This window comes from Gymnoscopelus braueri (assembly GCF_963280865.1).
Source record: "Gymnoscopelus braueri genome assembly, chromosome: 23".
Taxonomy (NCBI): Eukaryota; Metazoa; Chordata; class Actinopteri; order Myctophiformes; family Myctophidae; genus Gymnoscopelus; species Gymnoscopelus braueri.
The window spans coordinates 17,956,338-17,983,837 of NC_137625.1; the positions used below are offsets into that span (position 1 = coordinate 17,956,338).

The 27,500-nt window shown below is 44.0% G+C and overlaps 1 protein-coding gene across 4 annotated transcripts in view; it reads left to right on the plus strand.

Moving 5' to 3' along the window:
• The window catches only part of celsr1a (cadherin EGF LAG seven-pass G-type receptor 1a), a 156,902-nt gene that overhangs the window by 90,321 nt on the left and 39,081 nt on the right, over nucleotides 1-27,500 (plus strand). For 3 of the 4 annotated variants that reach the window (XM_080421305.1, XM_080421304.1, XM_080421306.1), the window contains exons 7-15: nucleotides 89-169; nucleotides 12,622-12,779; nucleotides 16,731-16,894; nucleotides 18,100-18,225; nucleotides 24,316-24,482; nucleotides 25,276-25,461; nucleotides 25,749-25,862; nucleotides 26,228-26,402; nucleotides 26,903-27,044. In XM_080421305.1, the coding sequence (XP_080277431.1) occupies nucleotides 89-169; nucleotides 12,622-12,779; nucleotides 16,731-16,894; nucleotides 18,100-18,225; nucleotides 24,316-24,482; nucleotides 25,276-25,461; nucleotides 25,749-25,862; nucleotides 26,228-26,402; nucleotides 26,903-27,044 (1,313 nt within the window). The remainder of the gene's footprint in view (nucleotides 1-88; nucleotides 170-12,621; nucleotides 12,780-16,730; nucleotides 16,895-18,099; nucleotides 18,226-24,315; nucleotides 24,483-25,275; nucleotides 25,462-25,748; nucleotides 25,863-26,227; nucleotides 26,403-26,902; nucleotides 27,045-27,500) is intronic. The other variant, XM_080421307.1, reaches the window with a different exon arrangement.

The following is a 27,500-nucleotide window of genomic DNA, read 5'->3' on the forward strand; positions in this document are numbered from 1 at the left end:
AGTGGGGTGTAATGGGTCTAATGTAGTGGGGTCTAATAGTGCGGTGTAATGCAGTGGGGTCTAATGCGTTGGTGTTTCTCTCTCTCAGGACAGTGAGAGCCTGCTGGATTCCAGTGGGGCTCTGCGCCTCCCGCTCTATACCGCCTGGCTGGAACTCAACCAGAAGGAGGTAACCTCTTGACCCCTAGCCTAGCTCTCACCTGGTGCCCTCTAGGCCCTGCTTCTAGAACAGTCTCCTGGTGTAACTGTAGACCGCCGGTGTCTGTAGTCGTAGTTCTGGTGTGCTCTGCTCTGTAGTCGGGTTTTCATAGTCCCTGTGTGGTCTGGCTTGGTCCGGTGTGGTTTGTTTTGTAGAACGTAGAGCGGGCTTTCTGGTCGTGGTCTGTGGTGTGGTGTGCTTTGGATGTGGAATGTGTCGATACAGAGGAGTTGTGTGTCTGTTGTTTGACCCTCCATCATATCCACACGGTGGCCATTTTGTTCTTGCATCACACTCGGGAGGTGGGGATTCCCATCCCGAATGTGATGTAAGCAAATGGCCGGCATGTGAATTGGTCAATTGTTGAGTAACGTGAGTGTGGATGTATTTGGAAACATGAGACCTCATGGTCCAACATGTTCACCATCCCCACGTTTAGTGGTAAAACAATTCATTGAAATAAAATTCCTATAATAAATAAAAGACCTATAAGCTCACAACGCATTACGATGGTTAATCAGACTATATAATATATATGTATAATATATATATATATATATATATATATATATATATATATATATATATATAAGTATATATGTATATACGTATATATATATAAATCGTGAGCTTTGGCTTTACATTACAGATAGTGAGTAGTAATAAAATTACATTGCTAAAAAATATATATCATTCTTTGCTTTTCACCCCTTTTTCTCCCCAATATAGTCATTATGCCAATTAATTCCTCCCCACACATGTGTGTTGTCTCCGCTGTTGTATCCTACTGACTCACCTGCCAGTGAGGAGCCCCCACCGGGAGGACGTAGAGCCTTCGTCCTACTCCTCCCGCCCAACACTCCCTGCTGACGGGTGCCGCCCCAGCCTGTAAAAGGGCATGCAGTGACCCTCCCCTCCCCCCTACACGGGCAAATAGTGTTCGTATAGACACTCGACAAAGCTGAATGCACCTCAGTGGATTCGAACCCCCCAATTACTTCTCTCTGTTGAGGCACACACACACACACACACACACACACACACACACACACACACACACACACACACACACACACACACACAGGGGCAGAGATACAGAATAGATCCCGCTCTCTCTCTCTCTCTCTCTCTCTCTCTCTCTCTCTCTCTCTCTCTCTCTCTCTCTCTCTCTCTCTCTCTCATTTCTGTCGTTCCTTCACTCATTCTCACGTCCTCGCTCTCACAACTCAGCTTCTTGCTTCCACAGACAGATCATGGGATTAACGCCTTGTCAGAGAGATGACACAGTGTTCTATATACACCCACATCTTGCTCTGTCGACTCTCATCACATCTTGCACTGAGGCTCATTCAGCTGAACTCTCCGTTCTTGTGTCTTGGCAGACAGACAGCGAGGCAGGCTGGCTAGCAGGCAGACAGACAGACAGACAGACAGACAGAGAGGGCAAGTTGCTGTATATTTTCATTGGCAGCGATGCAGCACCTTGTCCTGTCAGCAGAGATTAAGTGCACACTCAACGCGTCTAGGATGACTCTTGTCATCTAGGAATATGTTTTTGTCCTGATTCTGATTTGATTTAATAGGTTCTTTGTAAGAGACTTAACACCATGTTTCTAGTCATGTGGTGGATTAGTCACCTTACTGTACAATAAGCGGTCTGAGGGGGGTTTGAACCCAGCTTTTTGTTAAAGTCAACACACACAGTGTTTCCATGACCTGAAGTATTCAAAAAGACACTTTCGAATGTGTGTCTGCAAGTGTATGCATGTTGTTGGAAACTGTGTGTGTGTGTGTGTGTGTGTGTGTGTGTGTGTGTGTGTGTGTGTGTGTGTGTGTGTGTGTGTGTGTGTGTGTGTGTGTGTGTGTGTGTGTGTGTGTGTGTGTGTGTGTGTGATGTGTGTGTGTGTGTGTGTGTGTGTGTAATAGGTTAGTCATGGAGAACAACAGATGTTTGACAGATAAATCTGTCTCCACAGACCACCTTCTGCATGATGGAATCTCTCTCTCTCTCTCTCTCACGTCCAGGTGTGCCTTGGGATATTATTGTAATATACAGTATACAACTATACAAAAATGTATGAATTTTGTTTTTGATTTGCTATATCAGTACTTTGTACACACTCGTTTCCCAATACAGAGGCAAATTCTGTACCCTAAAACTTTCAACTTGGCATATCTAGTTTGGATATGTTATAGGCAAAGAATGTTTTATTTAAATGTATTTTATTTTGAATTTTTAGATCAGCTATTTTCACGATCAATACAGGTGTGATTTGTCCACTGCTGTTCCTTTGGCACAAGAAGTTTGAAAACAACCGCTCTAACAACCCCTCTCTCTCTCTCTTTCACTCTCTCTCTTCCTTTCTTTCTCCCTCTCAACGCTCTCTCAAACCAGACTCTCACCTTCCTCTACTCTCTCTTTCACTCCACCATTATTCCCTCACTTCGCTCGGCCCTCTGACTCATTCAGATTGTTGGTCTGCTGATCTTTCTTTGTCCTTCCGTCCCTCCGTCTGTCTTCCTTTCTCTGTCTGACACCCTCCCTCCCTCCCTCCCTCCCCTCCTTTTCTTCTCGTTCTCCCCGTGGCATTCCTTCTCTAATTTCCTGCTAAGTGAGTGAGAGTACGTCTGTGTGTCGGAACAGGGGGAGATTCCACACAGCTCACCTAGCATGACCTGAGAGAAAGGGGGGGAGAGAGAGGGAAGAGAGGTAAGAGAGGGAGATAGAACTGGAGATTGACTGTTGGCCTGACTCACTTTAAAATGTCCTGCCTAACAGTACTGTACATGGGAGGTGCCGCGTCCTCCTCCACTTCCGTTTCACCTTTTGCAGTCACTTGACCACTTGAACCCCAACGTCCATATTCTGGAGGGGGAACATTAGCCAAAAAATAGCGGCCGAAGACATTTTGGTGTAGACGGAAAAAGTGGTCAAAGTACAGTTGTGACTCAAGTCCAATTCTCTAAGACTACAGGGGTTTAGGTTGGTCAAATACATCCTACTGTAAATCAAAGTAGTTAGAAGCCTATATCTAGCTTGCTGAGTAGCAGAAATGGAAATTCATATTTTAAAATATATTTTCATGAACGGAAATAACAGACACCTTTCTGTGCGGATGTTGTTTTGGGGGCGGGGTAATTACAGACTCTCTGTAGCGTTCAAAGATTGTGGAAGAGTCGTTTGGCTTGAGAGACTCAGGTAGATGCTGGAGAGGGCGTTGAAACGTTACCGTTATCTGGAATGTTCATTTAATGTTGAGACAATCAATCAGAGTTTAAGGAACATTTTAGCTTTTTCAACATCATCTATAGTATATGGATATATATGGGTCCTCACTAAAGTGTAAGCTGTTCGATAAGTTAATTTCAAACAAGATTTCAAACTTTTATGATTTTTTTTTGAAGAGATGCAACAACAGGAAGGGAAAGACTGTAGTTTATGATGCATGATGTCATTGGTAGGTGAGTTGTCAAACAAAAAATGGAGCCTCAAGTAATCGTTGAATTTGGGTGGGAAATGCGCTACCAGTGCACACTGACAGTCTTTGATACACCACTGCTGAGTCTGAAGCACTTCCTCTTTAGTGACGGAATGAGTCTATTTCTAAGACCGAAATTCAATTGTAGTTTCTGAGCTCAGCTGACTGCCCTAAGTGGTAAGCAGGTGTCTGAGCTGCCCACCTCACAGAGGGAGTACAGAAGGTTTTCCTTTAAAGGAACACTCTTTGACCGAGTAGATAGAAATATACACAGTGACGGAGATAATTTACTATCACCTACTATAAATACCTGGCAGTTCATCCTCCACCCATCTTGTCTTATCTGTCCTCCCACCTGTCTGTTCCTCCGTCTGTCTCCCTGAATCACTGCCCTTATCTCACAGAATCACTGGCCTTATCAAGGACTGCACATTTTTACTGCCAAACATCAACATGAATCTTCATAACGGCTCCATGTTGTACTCTCTGGATGAGGCCCTGTTTCCAACTAGCAGTGATAGAGCTGGGCGATATGACTTCAGTCAATATCACGATTATTTCAAACTTTTGCATAGTGGAAAAAAGCAGATGTGACACGTTGTGAGCTTGTACATCATGGGCTATTTTCACAATTTCTGTATTCCACCAAAAAAAAAACGAAACAAAAAATATATAATTGATTAAAGGTAGGGTAAGTGATATTTTTTGGTTAAAACTAAAAGTTTTATATTAACTCTCTCAGTGCCACGCCCCGACATATCCCGAGTTTTTCCCGAGTACCCTCAGTGCCAGCACGAGAAATCCCGAGTTTTTACTTTTGACTGTGGTCGCGCTATTCTGTTTTTTTTTCATGATCACTTTCGCTTCCTGACTCCTTCAGACTCACCCGGAGCCGGATGTAAAAAAAAAAAATCATTTCCGGGTCACGTTGTTTTTCTCCGGTGATTTTCGGCCAGAATAGGGAAAGTCACGGTTTTTCACACGGTATAAAAAGCGAACGGAGAGGTCCACGTCTACTCTCTTTGGTCTGGGTGACGATCAGTCATCGTAGTCGTGTATCGCATCGTAATTTAGCCCGATCGATTGTCGAAAATGTCAACATCCGGTTCTGACCGGATATGACGTGAGCCTGTTTGGGAGGGGGCGAGTGAGCCAGCGAGATCATCAATGTGTCGATTTGTTGCTCTCTACTGGTAGAACTGTATTATGGGTTTAAAACCCCAATCAGATCATTTATTTGAATGAAAAATTACAAAAATAAAAATAAATAAAAAACGCAAATTCCTGGCAGTTTGGGAGTACTTTATGAAAATACTCTTGGCACTGAAAGAGTTAAAAGGTTAAAGCACTATATTCTGATAGTAATCATTGCTATAGAGTGTTTGTTCAGTCACAGGGGTCTCCCTCCAGTAAACAAGCAATAAACAGAAAATACTTTTTTCAGGTCGGTGACAAGATTTCAGCCAATCAGGAGAGAGTACCCATTTATCAGCTTCATTTTTATAATGTTTCAGTTCAATTGTTTTCAGCTCATTTCTTTGTGTCAGCACTTCCAATTTCACTTGTTTAATCTGTATCCTGACTGAGTTCTCTATCCTGATTGGGAAAAAATGGTTTCCTGACCTGAAAATGCATGTTCTGTTTAATAAAGAGCTGGAGAGTCATGGAGACTCCTGTTACTGAACAAACACTCTATAGCAATGAGTTCTATCAGAATATAGAGCTATTTAACACTCATTTTGACCAAAGAAAATCACTTACCCTATACCTTTTAAAACAATTATTTTTGAGTAAGTGTTGCAGCCCTACACGGATGTACTTATAATCTACAGGTAAGTGGGACACAAAGTTCAGTTATATTTTGTTGCTGTCGACTCTTATCTCCATATTTTAACTTTTGGACATATATGAGACGGAGACCCGACAGAGTCGCTTTGCAGATTAATGAAAGAAGAATTTTCTCCATCCCGCTGACACGGGATCAGCTTACCTTGACCTCTGTTGTTTGTTCGTCTGCTTAGAAGCTGTGAGCTGACAAAGCCATGTAGTCCACCTGTTGCCCTGATAGACAGCAGACCAGGCTACTACCAGTAACTTATATTCTTGAACATTAGCACTTGTCTGTTTGTAGCTCTGTGTATGTATGGCCTCAGGGAGTGTGTGTGTGTGTGTGTGTGTGTGTGTGTGTGTGTGTGTGTGTGTGTGTGTGTGTGTGTGTGTGTGTGTGTGTGTGTGTGTGTGTGTGTGTGTGTGTGGGGGTGTGTGTGTGTGTGTGTGTGTGTGTGTGTGTGTGTGTGTGTGTGTGTGTGTGTGTGTGTGTGTGTGTGTGTGTGTGTGTGTGTGTGTGTGTGTGTGTGTGTGTGTGTGTGTGTGTGTGTGTGTGTGTGTTTTTAGGTGTGAATAATTGACACCTCTAAGTTTACACAGCCAGAGGGGAGGTGAGGTAATGTGGACATGAACGAGACATCTCTCGCCACGAGGGACAGACTAGCTTTACGCACGATGACACGGCCAAAACTCTACACTGGACGCACACGCACACACACACACACACACACAGGTGCACACATAGCAAACACTACACCATGTACATGAATGAAAGAGAGATAGAGACGATGGCATTTACTCAGTCAAACATACTGTATACTGCCGTAAAGAGTGTTTGTATACTGTGTGTGAGTGTGTGCGTGCATGCGTGCGTGTGTGCGTGTGTGCGTGTTTGACAGACAAACAGACAGTACATACTGTAGGTCTGTCACGATTATTATAATCCCCTAATCACAATTATTTGAGATAATCGCAAAAACATAATTTGCATGATTGTCATAATCGTCATAATCATTTCCAAGTTAAAAGTGTTTGTATATTTTCAAACTTAAATATAAAGTAATTAAATGTGTATTTAACATATCTGCCCTGTGTAACTTTAGCTTACGAAGCCTAAAAGCCAAACAGATTTCTATTCACAATGTTCAACAACAGAAACACAATTAAAATCTCATAACCGTGACAGCTCATGATACATAGACATATACATAGATAAATAGATACACAAGTAAGACGCGCGAACGCTGGAGGCGAACGCAGATTCGCCTCGATCTCCAGGCTTTTATTGCTTAGTTTTGCTAAAAAATAAAAGCCTGGCCCAGCGGGTCGGTGTACTCGGTATGAGGAAGAGTTTCATTTCGCAACCAACCAGAGTGCAGTGGGCGTCGCTCGTAATATTGTGTTAACGGGGCGGGGGTTGACGGACAGATCGGTGAACCAATGGGATCAGGCACAATCTCTCGCCGGCGAGCCAATGAGAGAATGAGAGCGTGAACACAGACGGAAAGAGACCATAAATATGGGACACACACACACACACCGCAAGCACGATGATATAGTAAGCTCCACTTGGTCGGAGGCGCGGCTTCGCCGCGCCTCCTCCCGCGTTCGCAATAAATACGTATGGATTTAACTTCTACTCATTCATGCGCATCCACACTTTCACACAAATAGCCTACCTTTGGTAGTTGGTTAGGGTTAAATGAACTGTAAGCGTCTAGTACACTACATACTGTACTTGATCACGTTGTCACGATGGAACAATATTAACCACTTAAACCATGTATGACCGGGGTCACCCATGGCTCTACACACACTATGTCCCTCTGCACCAAATCTCATTGCCGGAAATAACCGATCTACAAGCTCACATGGCATCCAGTTGTGACGTGTTGTGAGCTTGTCGATCTGCTCTTTTCACCAAATGTAACACTTAAGGTTCAAGTGTTACTTACGTACTTATTTACTGTAATTATCTGCGAATACAATTAGGGGAAACACTGCCTGCTTTTACAAACACACGCTGAGAGAGAGAGAGAGAGAGAGAGAGAGAGAGAGAGAGAGAGAATGGGATTTCCTCTGTCAAACATAAATAAAGTCACAGTCTTCGACTCACACTTCCTTTATTAAGAAAATAAAATGCTCAGCCGTGTGCACCTCCGCTTGCCTCTTCCTGTTTCACACTCACACACACACGCACACGCACGCACGCACGTGTGTTCACTGTAGGTCACTGAACACACACCTACAGTAAATACATTCTGCAGACATCCTCCAACTACTTCCAGAACACCAATGCGCGTGTGCACTGCACGCACACACACACACACACACACACACACACACACACACACACACACACACACACACACACACACACACACACACACACACACACACACACACACACACACACACACCTGTATATATTGGCTGGTCATTGACAGTGTTTGACGTTTGCACTGAGCTGTTGTACTTTGTTTGGAGTGCAACTCAATCTGCTTCTCCTGCCTGTAGGGCTGTGTTGACAGACGTTAGCGTTAATATAGGTGTCAGAAAAGACTTTGTCAGCTAGCTGTCCATGGTCTGTTAAGTTAACACTTATATGTTGTTAAAAGCGTTGCTGCAGGGTAATAAGTAAAGACCAGGTTAAACCCTGCATGAATTTGTGTGGACAGTGTTGACATTGTGTGTGTGTGTGTGTGTGTGTGTGTGTGTGTGTGTGTGTGTGCGTGTGCGCGTGCGCGTGCGCTTGTGCCTTTTTCCACCAAAGTTAACACTTATATGCAGGTTTTTTTAACCACCCTATTTTAGGGTGAACATTCGGCTAAAATAGATTATCTACAAGCTCACAGCACATCGGTCTGTGATGCGTTGTGAGCTTGTATATCAGCCATTTTTGCCAAACAGATTTGCTGTAGTGCGAATGACTAGCAGACCTAGTATAGAGCCCTGGGGGACTCCGGTATGTAGAGTATAGAGTCAGTCGGATCAGCAGTTATAAATGTAAATACATATACATATATGTGCGCCGCATGCTTATCTGCATGCGTGCGACCGTGTGTGTGTATTCTGTAAACCTCCCCTCATGGGTAACCATTGGGATCAAGTGAGTTGCCATGGTACCTGTAAACCAGTCACTACTGGAGACCAGGCCTTAGTTAGCTATGAACAACAGCATTGTCAACACCAGAGAGAGAGAAAGAGAGAGAGAGAGAGAGAGAGAGAGATGACCTGAAGACTCTCACATTGCCCCTCAAAGTGAGAGCCAAGTGCAAGTTAAAATCACCAACTAGCCCTAAACTATAAACATTCCTACTAAACATAGTTTTACGCACACAAGGACACACACACACACACACACACACACACACACACACACACACACACACAAACCGCCAAGAAAGATGGTGCTAGTGGGGGTAGCACTCATAAAATACATATAAGCATTACAATGACAGAATTCAATCTACTTAAATAATAACACAACATGGATCTGGCAAGCATGCTTTCTTTTTCATTGTAAGGATCCTATGGGGTCGTCACCCGGTTCTTTTTTCCCCCGGGTTCTATGTTCCCGGGTTCTATGTTCCCCGCTTATTGTCATCCTGACTTTTTTGTTTGATGGGAAGTCTTTGGGATTGAACTTTTAGGGACTGATTGATATTAAGTCATTTTTTTTTTTTTCATTTCATGTTGTCTTTAACCCTGGGGATTTCACTGTGAAGACAGTTCTTTTTTTCTTTTACCACTTAAACCCCATATGGTTGAGCGGGGTCCCTCAGGGCTCCATACTAGTGTCTTCTGTTATTGTTTGAAAGGCTTTTGCTGAAAACAGCCGATCGACAAGCTCAGCTCGACGCATTGTGAGCTTGTCGATTGGCTAATTTCAGTCCCCACAATAAGGATGCTGGGGTTTAAAGTGGTTAAGCTGCGGAGTAGGGGTGGGAGGGGCACGTACGGTACGCGGCAGGTGTAAAGACTCCCGAGTCGGAACACGGCTCGCCTCGCGGCATCAATTGTGTCTCTCCAGGCAGTGGAGTCCTCCTTAAATAACAACACATTCAGCCCTGTCACTCAAAACAGCATCTCCAGACAAGACCCGCCCCCTCCTCTCTGCTGTGAACTGGATTTATGATAATTACCACAGCCTCAGCCAACAGCGGAACAACAGACACAAGAGAGAGAGAGAGAGAGAGAGATTGAGTTCACGCGTTCACAGCAGGACGTTCTCGGGCTAGACAGGAAGACCGGATGCCTCCGGTTGCCGTGGGGACGCCTGGAGGCGGTGGGTGGGGTGAGTCTGTGGGGGGGGAGGGGCTAGAGCAGGTAGGCACCTGCAGACACTTAAGGCCGATTGGCCGGCTGCCAGAGACAGGGGTGTGGCCTCATTCCAGCATGACCGCTTTTACATGTTAACGCCAAGACGCTAAGATTTGCAGGTCACACACACATACAGTGTGTGTGCATGCTTGCGCACTTGTTAAAAATCGTATTATGACTTGCTTAATGAGTGTTTGAGTGCCTACTCACATCAGGTGACCACTTCAGTGAACTGTCCTGCTGTCGTTGAGGCTATCAGGGTTAAGATGACACTCAGAACTTTGCAATGTAACTATCACTGTTGAAGATACATGGTATATCGTTGTCGGGCAGAAAACTATTATTTTCATATTCTAACTTATAGTGTTTATTTGTAAATTAACGCCCTACTTGATCACACTACAGCATCACACAAAAGTATAAAAAGCAGCAGATCTACATTCTCGAAACACGGCACGTTCTGCCCGACAGCAACGATATATAGCATAACATACATTTTTCAGAAAACTGTATTTAGAAGTCATTTTTAGAATCGGCCTCAGGTCTTAACACATTGAATGCCAATCGCGTAGATCTACGCGAACCTATTTAAAGCCGCAGCGTGCCAGTCGCGTAGATCTACGCGAACCGCCGATTCCCATTGTAATCGCCCCAGGTGCACTTTCCGAATTTTTTTGATCCGTTTCCGGTTTCCGGTCGGAAACAGAATTATTCGGGTTCCGTTTTTTTCGATCGTATCCGCTTCTGTCTGGGATCCTGTTTAAAACTCGATTTTCTCGGTTGTTGTTTTTCTCCTCGCTGATCACTGTTTACCGTTGATCGGCTGTATCTTCAAGATGGCGGCACGGATTTGGAAACTATTTTCGCTGGCCGTTTCTCACAGATCCGCTGTGTGTTTAGAACCAAATGAACGCGCACTTTTAACTTATTTAGCGAGGTCTGTGGCGACATGAAAAAAAACAACAATAAAACGCTGGCACTGGTGAGTACATTATGAGATTAAACTCTGGCATGGAATGTGTTAATGGGTTAAAAAACTAAACGTGGTTATAAATCGTGCAGCAATTTGCGGTGGAGATTAGCCTTCAAGATGAGACAGAAAGAAGAGAAACCAACCAGCGATGACGTTGGAGTTGTAATGTTGTCAGTGTTATGTGTGGAAACTCACTGATGAAGTGTTTTTAGTACAAAGGTGGAAACAGGGAGTCTCCATGATAACCGATAAAACTCACTGGAAAATGTCCTGTCCCATAAACGTTAGTCTCTCCCGCTCTCTCCCTTTCCCTTTGTATCTCTCTGTCACCCCTCCCTGTCCTCTGTCTGTCTATCTGTCTGTTTATCCCCCCCCCCCCCTCTCTCTCTCTCTTTCTCTCTCTCTGTATTTCCTGTCTTGCTACGAAACTATTTCAGGCCAGTAACGTCTCTATTTTTGTCTGTCACAGTCACTTTTTCTATTGTTTTGCCCCCTCCCTGTCTGTCCCTTTGTTGTTCCCCACCAGCGTCCAATTTCACTCAGTAGCTAGACTCATTTATACACTACCTGAGTTAAATTAACACTCAGGATTATGCTGTGTTGGACTTTTGACTCTCTCAATTTCAATTTCAATTTCGGGTGGAAACCTCATTATGTCCGAAATTCTATTCAAATTCAACAATAGCATAAGCTGCAGATCTACAAGCTCAAAACAAGCTTGTAGATCTGATACTTTTGATGCTTTTGTGTGACACGTTAGTATGATCAAGTAGGGAATTAATGTACGAAAAAACACAAAAAGTTTCTGCCCGCCAGCAACGATATGTATTGTGCGGTAGTTCTATGTACTGTACCGTACAGATGCAGATACAGACACAGATCTCTCTCTCTCTCTCTCTCTCTTTCTCTCTCTCTCTCTGTCTTTCTCTCTCTCTCTCTCTCTCTTTCTCTCTCTCTCTGTCTCTCTCTCTGTCTCTCTCTCTCTCTCTCTCTCTTCTCTCTCTCTCTCTCTCTCTCTCTCTCTCTCTCTCTCTCTCTCTCTCTCTCTCTCTCTCTCTCTCTCTCTCTCTCTCTCTCTCTCTCTCTCTCTCTCTCTCTCTCTCTCTCTCTCTCTCTCTCTCTCTCTCTCTCTCTCTCTGTCAGCAGGGTTATCTTGTGTAAAATCTCTGCCACCATCAGAGCTGGGATCTGTAGTTCTATTGTTGTAGTTTTGCGGTTCACTGCTTCACTATATTGCCCTGGGAGAGAGAGAGAGCGAGGAGAGACATGATCTGTTTATTCAGACCGCCGTGGTTCTGCATGCACACACACACACACACACACACACACACACACACACACACACACACACACACACACACACACACACACACACACACACACACATTGTACAGGGGAAAAAGATGATGGGTTTCACTTGTGTCACATAAATACTTTCATGTTAAATGTAATTCCTTTTTTCATTCAACGGAAACTCAACGAATCCTGCTCTTTCCACTTCTGTGAGGGGCTGAGGACACTCTGCAGTGGTTGTCAATCTTTTTCATGTGACAGACCCCCAAATTCACCCCCATCTGAAAATGTTTTGTGCCATTTTTGTTTTCTCCCCAATTTCGTCGTCATGCCAATTGATTCCTCCCGTTGTCACCGCTGTTGTATCCTACTGATTCACCTGCCAGAGAGGAGCCTCCACCGGGAGGACTTAGAGCCTTCATCCTACTCCTCCCGGAATGACATCCACATACACGACGATGTGGCGACGTGGGTCGTTAACCGCGGTGACCTCGTGTCTGACGTGACCTTTGACCTTTGTGTTTCAGCCTAACATCGGCCGCCTGGGCATCCCGCACGGCCCGTCCGGAGAGAAGGTGGCCGTGGTGGCCGTGGACGACTGTGACATCTCCATGGCCATCCGCTTCGGGAACCAGATCGGAAACTACTCCTGCGCCGCCCAGGGAACGCAGACCGGACAGAAAAAGTAAAGCTGCGATGTCACACTGCTTCGTCACGTCATGTCTTATCTCTCTGTCTCTGTCCCCTCCTGTTGTCTCTGGTTTACGCTCACTCCATCACAGGGTCCTTCAACAGGGGGTCCTGTTGAAGAACCCCGCTCTATCACATAGTAAAATCCTTAGTGTTCATTTATCCACGTGTAACTGTGAGAGGGACTTATGTAATGTAATGTAATGTAACCAAAAGGACCTTCACTCTAAGAGCTAAATTAAATGCAAATCACAGAATTCATTGGCTGCACATCGGTATCAGTCGACACTCGCCTTGTTGTCTGCCATCAGTGTATTATCAGATAAGATGACATCCACCGATGTCATTGGCTGATGTTTGTCTGTCTTTTCATTAATCTATATGATTCAATTTGTGCTCATTAGAGTCTTTAAAAAAGTTATGTTTTTTAATGAAGATGTATTTCTGTCCCTGGCACCAAAGGAGGAATGACTACCAACAAAAAAAAAACGTTAAAAGAATAAAAATAAAACACATTGGCCTCGGTTATATTTGTTTTAAATCGTTTTTTTAAACATCGATATTAGCCCAGAATTTCCCAATCGCTGCACCCCTAAATTTCAGTTGCAAAATTATTGATTTTTGTCATGCATTATATCTCTCTCCATTGCAATTATATCTTATTTTTCATCAACTTGCTTATGCTTTTATGACATGACAAGATAAACTGTAATTGCATTGTGAACGCATTGTAGAAATACATTAACACCTTTACCGCCGGGCCCGTAGTTCTACGGGCCGTTAAATCCAACGGTTAAGCGCCGAGCCCGTAGTCCTACGGGCTGCGGTCTTTTCGCGCATGCGCGGTCCGGGTGCACTTTCGGATTTTTTTTGATCCACTTCCGTTTCCGGTTTGATGACAGGAAATAGAATTATTTGGGATCCGGTTTCGACGATCACGCCCGCTCCCATTCTACAGACGAAACTGAAACTCAATTCTCTTCCTGTAGTTTTTTCTCCTCGCATTTCACTGTTTAACGTAATCCGCTCTAACTCAAACATGGATGCCCCGTTTGACACGTGGTTTTCACTGGGAGATACAGGGAGATCTCGCGGATGTAAACAGACCGTTCACGGCTCAATCTTAAGGATTTTAACAAGATCTATGGCGACATGAAAAAAACAACAAAAACACCTTGGCACTGGTGAGTACATTATGAGATTAACCTCTGGCGGTGGATGTGTTAATAGAGGATGATAAAAGAGCTCTCTGTGTTTTGCTTTGTGTTTTTTTTTTGTGCGAGCTCTAAGCCTCTCTACCGATTAGCAACACAAAACACACACACTCGCACGCACGCTGCCCCCTGTGGTGAGACTAATAGGAGAATGTGTTCTATCACGGGTGCTGAATGTCAAATTGCCTTCATTACAACAAATGACACCTCCCTCCCTCCCTCCTGTCCTGTCCTCCTCCTGTCCTGCTTCATCTCTGTGTGCCTCCTCCACGCGGCCGGCCTCTCCTTCTGGCAGACAACAACAACAACACCTCCTCAACCAGAAGATGTTGTTGTTTTTTTTCTATGCTAAATGAGGGGAGCTGTTCGCGAACCGGCATGCTGGAACACATTGACTGACTGGCTGCTAGGAGGATTAAACACTCTCTGGTGAAAGAGAAAGACAGTGAGGGAAGGAGGGAGGAGGGGGGTGGGTGAGAGAGAGAGAGAGAGAGAGAGAGAGAGAGAGAGAGAGGGAGAGGGAGAGGGAGTTACACAGAGGCACAACATCAAAGTACAGTTAATGAGGTTACATTCTTTCAGGAACTTGTCTTGTAGCTCACGGCAGCCTGGAGGCACTGAGCCACACATGAAACATCCGTGTCCCCTACATGTCCCTTACTACTACAACATGTCCCCTACAACATGTCCCCCAATATCATGTCCTCTACACCAGGGGTTCCCAAACCTTTCAGGTTGCGTCCCCCCAAAATAATCATATTTGAACTGGGGACCCCCCCAAGCAATTGGAATTGTAGGCATTGCATTAGTTTGACTTGGTTCCACAGATAAACATTGTCAAAATACCCAAACCGCAAGCTTGTGCGAGGCGTTGTGAGCTTGTAGATCGGCTATTTTCACAGTGTTTGCCTCTTTCACGCGTAATATTTGACAATTTGGACAGTTTGGTATTAAAAAGGTCTTAAAAGTCATAAATTGTAACTTTAGAAATGTGCAGCTACCCTGTATACACTTATACTGTATGTTGGTTTGTTAACTGTTGAGTGAGAAAACAATGTAGCACGTTAAGCTAATCATCTGGGGACCCACCCAAAATAATTTGGGGACCCCCCCCTGGGTGTCCAGACCCACAGGTTGAGAACCACGGCTCTACAACATGTCCCCAACAGCATTTCTCCTGAGGGAACCTAGAGTAAAAAAAAGGGGAAGAAAGAAAGAAAGTCGCGGAGCTCTAAATCTGTCTTGAGAGATTACCTACACATACAGACAGCATGTTGCCTACAGCATGTCGCGCACACGCACAGAGCGGTTACACTTACTGTATCATTTCCACCCACACACACCCATTCAGACACAAATGTATGAACCTCTCATGTGCAAACTGGTCACATGTATGAACCTGTTCCACGTATAAACGGCGGGCCATCCTATACTTGCAGCTTGACGACCGCTGTCTTTTAATCCACTTGAATCCAAAAGCTTTTTGGTGGTGTAACACTTAAACCTGTCACCTCCTTCTTAATGTTGTCTGCCAGGGACTAAGGATATCAATTATTAAACTGAATGATTTATTGTCTTCACATGTTTGTTTTTTTTAGCACTTGAGTTTTTATTTCCAATTTTCATACATTCTGTAATCACATTATGGACATACACAAAATAGTCTTCACATGTTTTGACTCAATAAAGTATAAAAAAAAAGGATATAAATTAGCATTTTTTGCTACTCCTATATATTTACAAAATAAGTAAATGTACTAAATGCGTACTACGCTGAATTCCCAGTGATAGGACTGTGTGTCATTGCAGTCAGTGTACGTTATGTTTTGCATGTTTTAAAAGCTTCTAGCCCACACAAAACAAAACGGACTGAACTGTCCTTTATATGATTGCAGAACGTTCCAAATGATTGACCAGCAGGGTCATTAACGGATTTTCTGGACGATAGTTTTACCGGCTTACTCTGACCATGTGCCCACGTCGTCTGTATGTCGAGGAGGCGTACGTTTAGCGGTTTGGACTTGTGCTGCGTCAAAATAAATCCCTCCAATCCTTTTCTGTTTGATGTTCGAGGACCATGGGGGACTTGGGGGCTCGTAAGCAGCTTCCTGCATGCCTAGCTTTTTTTTTTTACTACTCTTGAGAATGTAAATCTGAACCCTTATGGGTCTATTTTTTTGGTGCATGCTATTCTGAGCAAACAATTATAAAAAAGAAAGGCATACAGACGTGTCGCGGTGCAAGGCGTTATGAGCTTGCAGAGCTGCTATTTTCGTGTGACATTTGCTGTACGTCAAATGACACAATAGGGCTTAAGTGTTTAAATTAACTGAGTGTAATAGCTGTTTATTTTAAATTTTTTACATATATTTTTATCCCACAATTTTGTAACCCAGTTTTCACCCAGTGCCAGTTGCCTAAGCTTGTAATCTTGGGCGCTACTCTTCCTCTGCCAGCCAATAACTGTTTTAATGTCTGTTTTAACACAGACGCACATTATTAGATTTATATTTTCATAGCGCCATTTTGTACGGTTTCACACATCTCTTGTAACTGGAATTTTAGTCTGTTTTAACGCGGACGCAGAGTTTGGTTCATAGATATGTTCTGTCCCTCCCCAAATACAAAAATGAAGTAAAGTCTCTACAGCTTGTTTTGGCTTCTTTTACATTGGTTAAATGTTTGTATAATTCTGCTGACTGAGCCCCTTTGGCTTCCTCTCCCCCCTACAGATCTTTGGACCTGACAGGACCCCTGTTGCTGGGCGGTGTCCCCAACCTGCCCGAGGACTTCCCAGTGAGGAACAGAGACTTTGTGGGCTGCATGAGGAACCTGACCATCGACAGCAGGCCCACCGACATGGCTAGCTTCATCGCTAACAACGGAACCACGGCGGGTGAGATGATGATAAGTCATATGGAAATAGCCGATCTATAAGCTCATACTGGAAGACGTTGTTGCGCGTTGCGAGCTTGTCGACGGTCTATTTTTAGCGCACAACACTGACAACAGTAGTTCTGTGCTCTGCGCACCAAAGGCTGTATGCATGGCTGGAAAACACAGATAATTGCTGAGGAATCCTATCAAATTAATACATAGACCCCATCAGTGGTGGACAGTAACTAAGTACATTTACTTGAAAACTGTGCATAAGTATTTGCATTTTTGAATACTTATGACTTTCACTCCACCACACTTCAAAGTCAAATATTGTACTTTTGACTCCACTACATTTTAGGAAGGGAAAAAGTACATATTTAACTATTATTGATATTTTTGTACTTTCTAAGTTGTATTTTCGAATACTTCAGTATTCTTAAAAGCAAGTACACCTGTACTTTAAAGCCTCACTATGTAACTAGTTTTAATGAACACAATGTAATTTTGTCCAATCTGTATGGTAGAGTATGTTAATACAATATAACTTATACAATTGGGGTGGTTGTATTTTGTCTCACTGTTCTTCTATTGTTGTACTTTGTCCACCACTGGACCCCATACTTGTAAAATAAAATACTAATTCATCCAAGAGTAATTAAGACATAACAGCTCAACAGCTTAGCCTAACAGCTTCATTTTGCACAAGGGGATTCATTAGTTACAATCGCGCATTTTGTGTGCGTGGCACTGGCTGCGTGCGTATTGATTTCTCAACAAAACATTGCATCATCAGTTTATTAGATCACATTTTCTTCAGAGTAAACTAGCAATCAAAGAGGTACTGCACAAAAATTGTGCCATTCATGCACCATCTGTGGTTATAGAGGCAGCTTTGGGAAAGTTGATTCTGTGTACATTTATGATTATTGTTGTGGTTTCACCTGCATGTGATGTGACCTTTCAGTCACGTTGAACAGCTGTAGTCTATATCACTGGTGAAATTAGACATTGGAATTCATTTTTAAATGGAAGACACAAAAAGGGGATATTTACTCGCGACACAAACAGTGGTCTATATGATGCTTGGACATGCATACATGCTTGCATACTGAAATTAAATTGACACCAGACAAATGCATGTACAGTATATACAGTGTGCTCATACTTCATCTACAGTTTATGTGCACAACTGAAATGAATGCCACGTTGTAATGTGTGCAGGTTGTGCGGCTAAGAAGAACTTCTGCTCGCGGGAGGTGTGTCACAACGGAGGAGTGTGTGTCAACAAGTGGAACACGTACGGCTGTGACTGTCAGACCGGGTATGGAGGCAAGAACTGTGAACTAGGTAAGAAGTGTGTGTGTGTGTGTGTGTGTGTGTGTGTGTGTGTGTGTGTGTGTGTGTGTGTGTGTGTGTGTGTGTGTGTGTGTGTGTGTGTGTGTGTGTGTGTGTGTGTGTGTGTGTGTGTGTGTGTGTGTGTGTGTGTGTGTGTCGGACAACAGGCAGGTGTGATCCAGTGCGGTGACTCATACTGGGATCACAATGGAAAGTGTAAAGCATTGAATGTGACACTGTCCTCTGCACACACACACACACACACACACACACACACACACACACCTGACCTGGGGGCTGCTGCTCCGGAAGACAATGAGTGACTCCTCACTCAATAGATCAGTATCACGCACACACCATCAAACAATATCACACACACACACACACACACACACACACACACACACACACACACACACACACACACACACACACACACCCTAGCTATGACCCAGAGGTTGTCCCACGTGCGTTCATAGATTGATAGAGATCGACAGACAGACAGACATCATTTACATACATACATACATACATTGTATACACACACACACACACGCACGCGCGCGAGCGTACGCACATACATACATGCATGCATAAATACGTGTGTGTGTGTGTGCTTGTGCGTGTGTGTACATAGGGACATCACACATACATGCAGATACTGTATTTACATAGATAGGTAGGTAGGTAGGTAGGTATAGGTAGATACTGTAGGTAGACAGAATTCAGTTGACTGTGATTTATCTCCTAGTAACATTAACAGTTTGATCTCAGCTGTGTAACAGTTGATTAATTCATGTTGTGAGTCACTGTGCGCTAACTGCTACATTCTGCTACTCATATCATCCTCTGCTGATTGATGATTGATACATCTCTCTGTGTGTGTGTGTGTGTGTGTGTGTGTGTGTGTGTGTGTGTGTGTGTGTGTGTGTGTGTGTGTGTGTGTGTGTGTGTGTGTGTGGGGTGTGTGGTGTGTTCTTTTGTCTGACTACCTTACCAGTAGTTTTTGTGTTCATGTATGCCTTGCGGTTTTGTGGTCAGAATTCTGCAACTGCTATGAGTCAGCTTTAAGTGTGTGTGTGTTTGTGTGTGCGTGTGTGCGTGTGTGCGTGTGTGCGTGTGTGCGTGTTTGCTTAACAGGCTCAGGAAGGCTTAGAATGACTCCCATTCTGCTTGTTCCATCTCGCACACAGAGTGATTTAAGTCACATGGAAATGTCAGAGTCTGTCTGTGTGTTCATTTGTGCGTCTGGCTATCTGTGTGTGTGTGTGTGTGTGTGTGTGTGTGTGTGTGTGTGTGTGTGTGGGGAGAGTAGCCAATAATTTTTTACCCCCTTTTTCTCCCCAATTAAGTCCTTATGCCAATTGATTCCTCCCCACACACATTTCTTTGTTGTCACTGCTGTTGTATCCTACTGACTCACCTACCAGTGAGGAGCCCCCACCGGGAGGACGTAGAGCATAAGTCCTACTCCTCCCGCCGAACACTCCCTGCTGACAGGTGCCGCCCCAGCCCATAGGAGTATGTGCAATGACCAATTCAACCCTCCTCCCCGCCCGGCTTCCCTCCCCCGAACACGAGCCAATTGTGTTCGCATAGACGCCCGACAAAGCCGGATGCACCGCGGTGGATTCGAACCCACAACCTCCGTGGTGGTTGGCAGGGACTTTACCACCGTGCCACCCGAGCGCAGATATACAAGCTCGCAACATGTCACACTGCGACCAATTGTTGACAATTGTCCCCCAATCAATGTGGTTAACAGACATTTTAATTAAATTGTTAAATTGTGATATTGTCCAGTATAAATATCAGACATATTGGAAATCCCCTCCCAACAATTCCAACCCTGTTTGTTACCATCTTCCATGTCCTACTTTGTGACAAATCCACTATATCCCACAAACCCCCTTTGTGGTTCATTTCTTTCAGCCCATCCTGGACTAGGACACATAACGCCACTTGCCAACAAAATCGATATTTACACTACGGCCATTCAGCGTCTCTGACAAGCGGGGCCCGGCTCAGGTTCATCCCGCGGAAAGCAGAGACGTTTGATTCCCTCCTCCAGGGCTGAGTTCCAAACAATGTGTGAATACCTCACCTCGCCCTCTCGCGTATGAGGTAGCCGCGCAATGCGTGCCAAGCCCCCGGATCCGGTATCTGGACTGGGCCCGGGATCACAGCGCGTCGGGAAGTGTTGCTTGGCTCATCTTTTACTAGTTGACATTTCCTGCTGAAAGGCTAGAGACGAACCGCGGTTGCCACACGAGAACCAGGGAGACACCAAATCTGGGATTGTATCACCGCCCTCCGCAGCATCCTGCGCTGAACACTGGCTTGACTCTGTGTTGGAGCTGGATTGGCACAGACCTGCCAGGTTAGGGTTGGGTCAGAACACTTCCTCCAGGGTGTTTTTTGGGCTCACGTTGCAAATGTACAACCACTTAAACCCTCTGGTCTTAGTGAAACTCTTTGCCAAAAACAGCAGCTCTACAAGCTCACGACACGTCGTAGTGCAACACATTGTGAGCTAGTAGATCTGCTACGTTTGGCTAACGTTTCCCCCAGAATGTGGATGCTGGGGTTCAAGTGGTAAATCCAGTGATTGTCAACCCTTTCTTTTAATTTCAGGCCACACCACAGACCCCCATTCTGTATGGTTTTTATTTCTGAGAACCCCAATCTACTCAGTGTTAAATGTAACACTGAGAGTGTACAAATGGAATCAAATGGTCCATTTGGTTCCATTGGTATACTCTTGGAATTACAGACCTGCAAAGGTCTCCCTGGAACCCCCTCAAGTACAGTACCCCTGCGGGTCCCCGGACCTTGCTTTGAGAACCAGTGTACAGTATTAAGACGTAACGGTATTTACGGTATGAGATGTAGGTTTTAGTTAAGATTAACTTTAACTTTATGCAGTTATTTATGCTTTGCTTGACATACATTCCGTAAAATACGGTATTAGTGAAAAGCAAGATGTAACTTGGCATTCTAAACTTATGCTGAGGCCAGCTCTGGTTCAGGAACCAAAAGGATCTCTCGCAAATAGCAGCGTTTACTGTGAGTAATAATACATTGAGTGTTATTATTATAAACTTAGTTAAGTGAGATGTGGGGGATTCAATAAACTGAATTAAAAATAAAGATGAAACTAACAGATGTCCAAAGCTGGCTAAATTAAAATAAATAAGATCATTATGATAGCGTACTGCTGCCAGAGCAGATTGCTAATTGAATCAAATCTCTGGCAGTCTTTCATTGTCTAAAGAGCTGACATAAACTACCTCTGCTTCACTACTTTAAATGACCAAATACAATATGTAGATTTAAAATACAAACTGAATACTTTTGCACGACTTGAATGAAGCTCAAAGTGAAAGACGTTGACAAACTAAGAAACACTATGAGAGACTGAACATAAGCTATGTTTAGATATATATTTTTTTTTTCTTAAATTTTTATCCCACGATTTTGAAACCCCTATTTTTTCACCCTAGTGCCAATGCCTAAGCGTGTAATCCTGGGCACTACCTTCCCTCTGCCAACCTAGGGAGGCCAGGGCCGAGCTCATGCCTCCTTCAATGCATGAGAGCCGTCTGACCTTCTTATCACCTGACAGGGGAGAGTTTCCCTGGTTGGACGTAGCACGTGGAAGGAACATGTTATTCCAACCAGTTCCCTTCCCCTCCATCAGGCGCCCCGGCTGGCCAGGGGGAGGCAGTATAGTGACCAGGATTACTGCATGTTTTTTGTGAAGGTACCTACCCTAGGAGACACGGGGAGAACATGCAAACTCCACACAGAAAGGCCCTTTCGCCAACCCCACCTAGGGTGTGGGCACTGATGACGCGGAGGAGAGAACATGCCCCCAGCACCCACAGCGTCCCCTGCGGGAATCGAACCCAGGACCTTCTAGCTGTGAGGCGACAGCGCTACCGACTGCGCCACCGTGCCCCCTACTCCGTTACATTTTCAGGAAACCAATTAACATTAGTCGCCGGCATAGGCAGTAGGAGAGAAGTTCTCACATGTCCTATTTTCCTGTACAGTTTACGCCGCGGTATGTACCGTTCTCGTTCTTGGCTGAATAGTCCAGTACAGTACTTCACTTGAGATATGACTGTAGCATGCAAGACTATAAGGATTTGGCGATGAGAATGATCAATATAGCATCCATCCTTCTGCAGGCTGGCAGACGGCTGTAACTTAATCTGTTGAAATGGAAAAGATAACAAATGGTTTTCTGCTGAGAAACTATACTATGAAAGCGACCTTTTAAGGCAGAATAATGATGTAATATGATCATCATTCATTATCACAGGGATGCGGAATATGCAAGCAACATCATGATGTTCACACTTGTTTTCCCGCAAAGACTTTGCCTGCAATGTTGTAGCTCCCAAGCAGGCATGAATGCCGAAACAAGATTGCACTGCAGCCACACAAAATTCGGCGCACGTTCATACCCAAAATCTAATAAAATCATGTTGTTAATCCCTGTTTATTTAGTTAGTTACCCACGGCTCGATATTAGATCCGCTATTAGTTCATTCTACACCAAATCTCCTCGCTGAAAATAGCCGCTGTACTGTTAAATCTGCTATTTTCGTGAAAAGGCTAGGGTTTAAAGTGGTTAAGGCTTGCAGTTGGTTTGTTTATTTTCCTCGTCACCTCCCGCCCTGTGTGATCACATGCAGATCAGAGCTGGGATGGCGTCCTCCGTGACAGATGTGTTGTTTTTGATACGTTAACACGCTTTTGTCCTCTGGATGAGGTGGACCGCGGTGTTGAGATGTAGTCACTGGTAGCACTAGCCTCCCCCCCCCCCCCCCCCGCCCCTCTGCCAGGAACAACTGCCTGTTGTCTGATAATTACAGTTTGAGGTTTATCTCAGTGCTTGTGTGTGTGTGTGTGTGTGTGTGTGTGTGTGTGTGTGTGTGTGTGTGTGTGTGTGTGTGTGTGCGTGTGCGTGTGCGTGCGTGTGCGTGTGTAGAGAGTAGAAATATGTGCCCGGGGGAGATGCGGACCAAACGCTGTGTAGATTATTATGGCAGGAAACAACCTACTGTGTGAATCTTTTGCTGAAAGATGTGCTGAACATGTGTGTGCGCGTGTGTGTGTGTGTGTGTGTGTGTGTGTGTGTGTGTGTGTGTGTGTGTGTGTGTGTGTGTGTGTGTGTGTGTGTGTGTGTGTGTGTGTGTGTGTGTGTGTGTGTGTGTGTGTGTGTGTGTGTGCGTGCATCTTTCTCTCCCTTTCTTTCCTCTCTCTCCTTCTTTCTCAATCTCTTCATTAATCTCTCTCCATCCTCTCTGTCAAGTGTCTGTTTGTTTAAAGTTTACAGTGAGACAGTGCTGCATTAAAACGTCATTCATGAATGATCAAACCATTTGAACGTGGTAAACACTTTAAAGTCACATTGTTCCACTTAAGAGACGTCAGCGCTCTTGTTTTAAAGATATTTTGTTTGCATAGTTTGGTACATCGGCAGATTTTCTTGACACTGGATGGGAATGACAAATAGAGAGATTATGGCTGTAGCCTACGATCAATTATTTCTTAGCATTTTTATTCTATCAATTAGGTGTTTTGATTAATCAAATCATCTTGACGCTTATTTAAATTGATTTTCATAATCGACTACATTGATTAGTTTGTTTAATCATTTTATAAAAATGGTGACACCCGATCTATCGCGAGGCCTTGTGCACATGTATTTTTGAAATATTTTGAAAAGATATATATATATATATATAATTATAAATCAATTATTGTATTAAAATACATATTCTTTATAATCGATTAGTTTGATTTACTATTGCACCCGAAACAAGGTCACAACCAAGGTCTTAATTACATCATGTCATACCTCAGGTATGATGAGTATTAACCCTTTCAGACCTGGAACGCATCTGTGTCACTTTAGATTTCTTTGGCTATTAAAAAATAGCAGATATACAAGCTCATAGCGCGGCACCGAGTGCCTGCTATTTTTTGGAAAATCGTGATAGGATTTAGATTCTTTTTAAGAATCACCTCATGTCTTAATGGGTTAATTAGTGTCACTCTCTCATTCCTGACCCTGTTGTCTCCGTGCAGTGATGCCCTCTCCTCAGTTCTACGACGGCCAGGCCATGGTGTCCCTGAGTGACCCGGACGTCACCATCGCCGTGCCGTGGTACCTGGGCCTCATGTTCCGTACCAGGCAGCCCGCCGGGACCCTGATGCGGGCCAACGCCGGGGAGTCCTCCGCCATCAGCCTCCTGGTGAGATATGGATATGTGATAACACACACACACACACACACACACACACACACACACACACACACACACACACACACACACACACACACACACACACACACACACACACACACACACACACAGGCATCACCAAACCACAGGCGCAATGTGTGACATTTCCCTGATGAATGGTTTTGGTTGGTTTCAGGTGCACTTGATACCATAACTTCAAACTGCAGTGTTTTTCCAGCCTAAATGTCCCCTGGACTCTGTTACTTTACAAACCTGCATCACAAACAGCAACAACAATAATAATGATACGTTTTAAAAACGTTTGAAAATGTTCGGCTGCATAATTTGCTGATAGCTTTAAAAAAAAAGGCAAATAATGGCAGTTCTCTACTGTAAAATACTTCATTTCATTCAGTGATTGTACAAATAGTTGCATTTCGTCACTGTTAATTTTCAGAAAATGGAACTAAGAACATGTGTTCCAATTGATCCAATACACATGTAGTCACAAGCTCTTGTTAATAATTTCCCATGAATAAATGTTTATAAAACCCACAGACGCACTGAACAACTTTAGCAAAAAATATCATTGTGACGCGTTGTGAGCTACGGAGCCTCTAGATCGGCTAGTTTTGCTCCTTTTGTGTGACGCTGTAGTATGATCAAGTAGGGCATTAATTTACGAAAAGACACAAAAAGTTAGAATATGGAGGTTTCTGCCTGACATGGTATAAAAGTACACATCTTGCTGTTGTACAGTTTTTAATGACTCGCCCCCCCTCCTTCCTCCCACCCCGTCCAGGTGAGCGAGCAGCAGGTTCGCATGGAGGTGTCACTGGGGTCACATCTGGTGGCCTCGCTGACCTTCCCCCAGGTCAGGGTCAACGACGGCGAGTGGCACCACCTGCTGGTGGAGCTGAGCAGCGTCAAGGACGGCAAGGACATCAAATACATGGCCTCCGTGTCCCTGGACTATGGCATGTACCAGGTACGCACGCACACACACACACACACACACACACACGCACACACACACACACACACACACACACACACACACACACACACACACACACACACACACACATACAGGGTTTTGATTTTAAAGGCAGATTTGATCAATGTTAAGTTAATGAAATATCTGTGTGTGTGTGTGTGTGTGTGTGTGTGTGTGTGTGTGTGTGTGTGTGTGTGTGTGTGTGTGTGTGTGTGTGTGTGTGTGTGTGTGTGTGTGTGTGTGTGTGTGTGTGTGTGTGTGTGTGTTTGTGTGAGAAGAAGTCAGTGGAAATAGGCAATGAGTTGCCAGGTTTGAGGCTACAAACCCTCTATGTGGGAGGTCTTCCTGGGGAGGACAACCATGTCACCAAGGGATTCACCGGCTGTATACAGGTCAGTGTGTGTGTGTGTGTGTGTGTGTGTGTGTGTGTGTGTGTGCGTGTGTGTGCGCGCGCGTGTGTGTGTTTTATCGTATTGTTTTCAAGAAGAACATTTCAAAGGCTTGGCATCATTTAACCACTTAAGTCCTATATTCATCTTAGGACAAGTACCAAAGATAGCTGATCTATAAGCTCACAAGCTTGTACATCTGCTGTTTTTCTGACAGTATTGGACTACAATGTTGAAAATGTATGAAATCTTTAGAAAATGTACCCGAAAAAGCACTACGGTTAATGTGGTATATATCATCACGTATTTCTTCTAATGTTTCTTCTGTGTGTGTGTGTGTGTGTGTGTGTGTGTGTGTGTGTGTTCAGGGTGTGCGTATGGGTGAGACCTCCACCAACGTGGCCAACGTGAACATGGCCCAGGGTCTGAAGATCCGCGTGGAGGACGGCTGTGACCTCGCCGACCCCTGTGACTCCAACATCTGTCCCGAGAACAGCCACTGCAGCGACGACTGGAGCACACACACCTGTGTGTGTGACCCAGGTAACAAACACACACATTTAACCACTTAACCACAAACATTTCTAAATAATTTTGATCTAATTAAATCTAATATAATGTTAAGATCTAATAGGATCACTAAATATACATTTTATATTTTGTATTTCCGTTTAATTATTTTAAATGTAATTAATCATTCATATTTTTGTAATTTAATGTAATAATTTACATCATTACATTTCTAATTTATATATTTTTAGGATCTAATAATGGAAATTAAAAGATCAATATGTTGATTATCACAAAACATATTGTCTCTGTCGGGTGGAATCCTCCACGTTTCGAGCTTGTAGATCTGCTGCTTTTGTGTGATGCCCGTAGTATGATCAAGTAGGGCGTTGATTTACGGAAAAACACAAAAAGTTAAAATATGGAGATAAGAGGTTTGTGCCAGACAGCAACAACAATGTGTATGTGGACAGTTGGACCCAAACCTTGCTTGCGTGTCTTCATTGTGGTGTTAATGTGTGTTATGTGTGCAGGTTTCTTTGGGAAGGAGTGTGTGGCGGCGTGTGACCTGAACCCCTGCGAACACGTGTCCAACTGCGTCCGCAAGCCCAGCTCCTCCTACGGCTACACCTGTGAATGTGGAACCAGCTACTATGGACAGTACTGTGAGAACAGGTGCGGTGGTGGTGCTGCTTTTTACTTACTGGAGGGACATTGAGGGGTAATTGTGTTGTTCACCACGGTGGTTCCTAAACCTTTTTAGCTGGAGATCAAAAGAGAATTTTGATGTCTCTTCAGGGAACCAGACTTTTGAAAATAGCAGATCTACAAGCCCACAACGCATCGCGATGCAATGCGTTGTGAGCTTGTAGATCTGCTATTTTTCTTCTTAAACGTTTTTAATGGATTTATTTTCATTTTATTTATGACATTTTCTGAAAAAAATTTAGATTTTTCTTTCTTTTTTTTGAAAATCCGCCCCAAATAAAGATTTACTCGCGACCCACAGAGAATGTGTCCGCGACCCACAAATCGGTCCCGACCCAATGTTTGGGAAACACTGGTTTACCACACTCTTCCTCAGACACGCTCAAAATGTCACTGTGGTGGTAAACCTATTGAAAGACATCT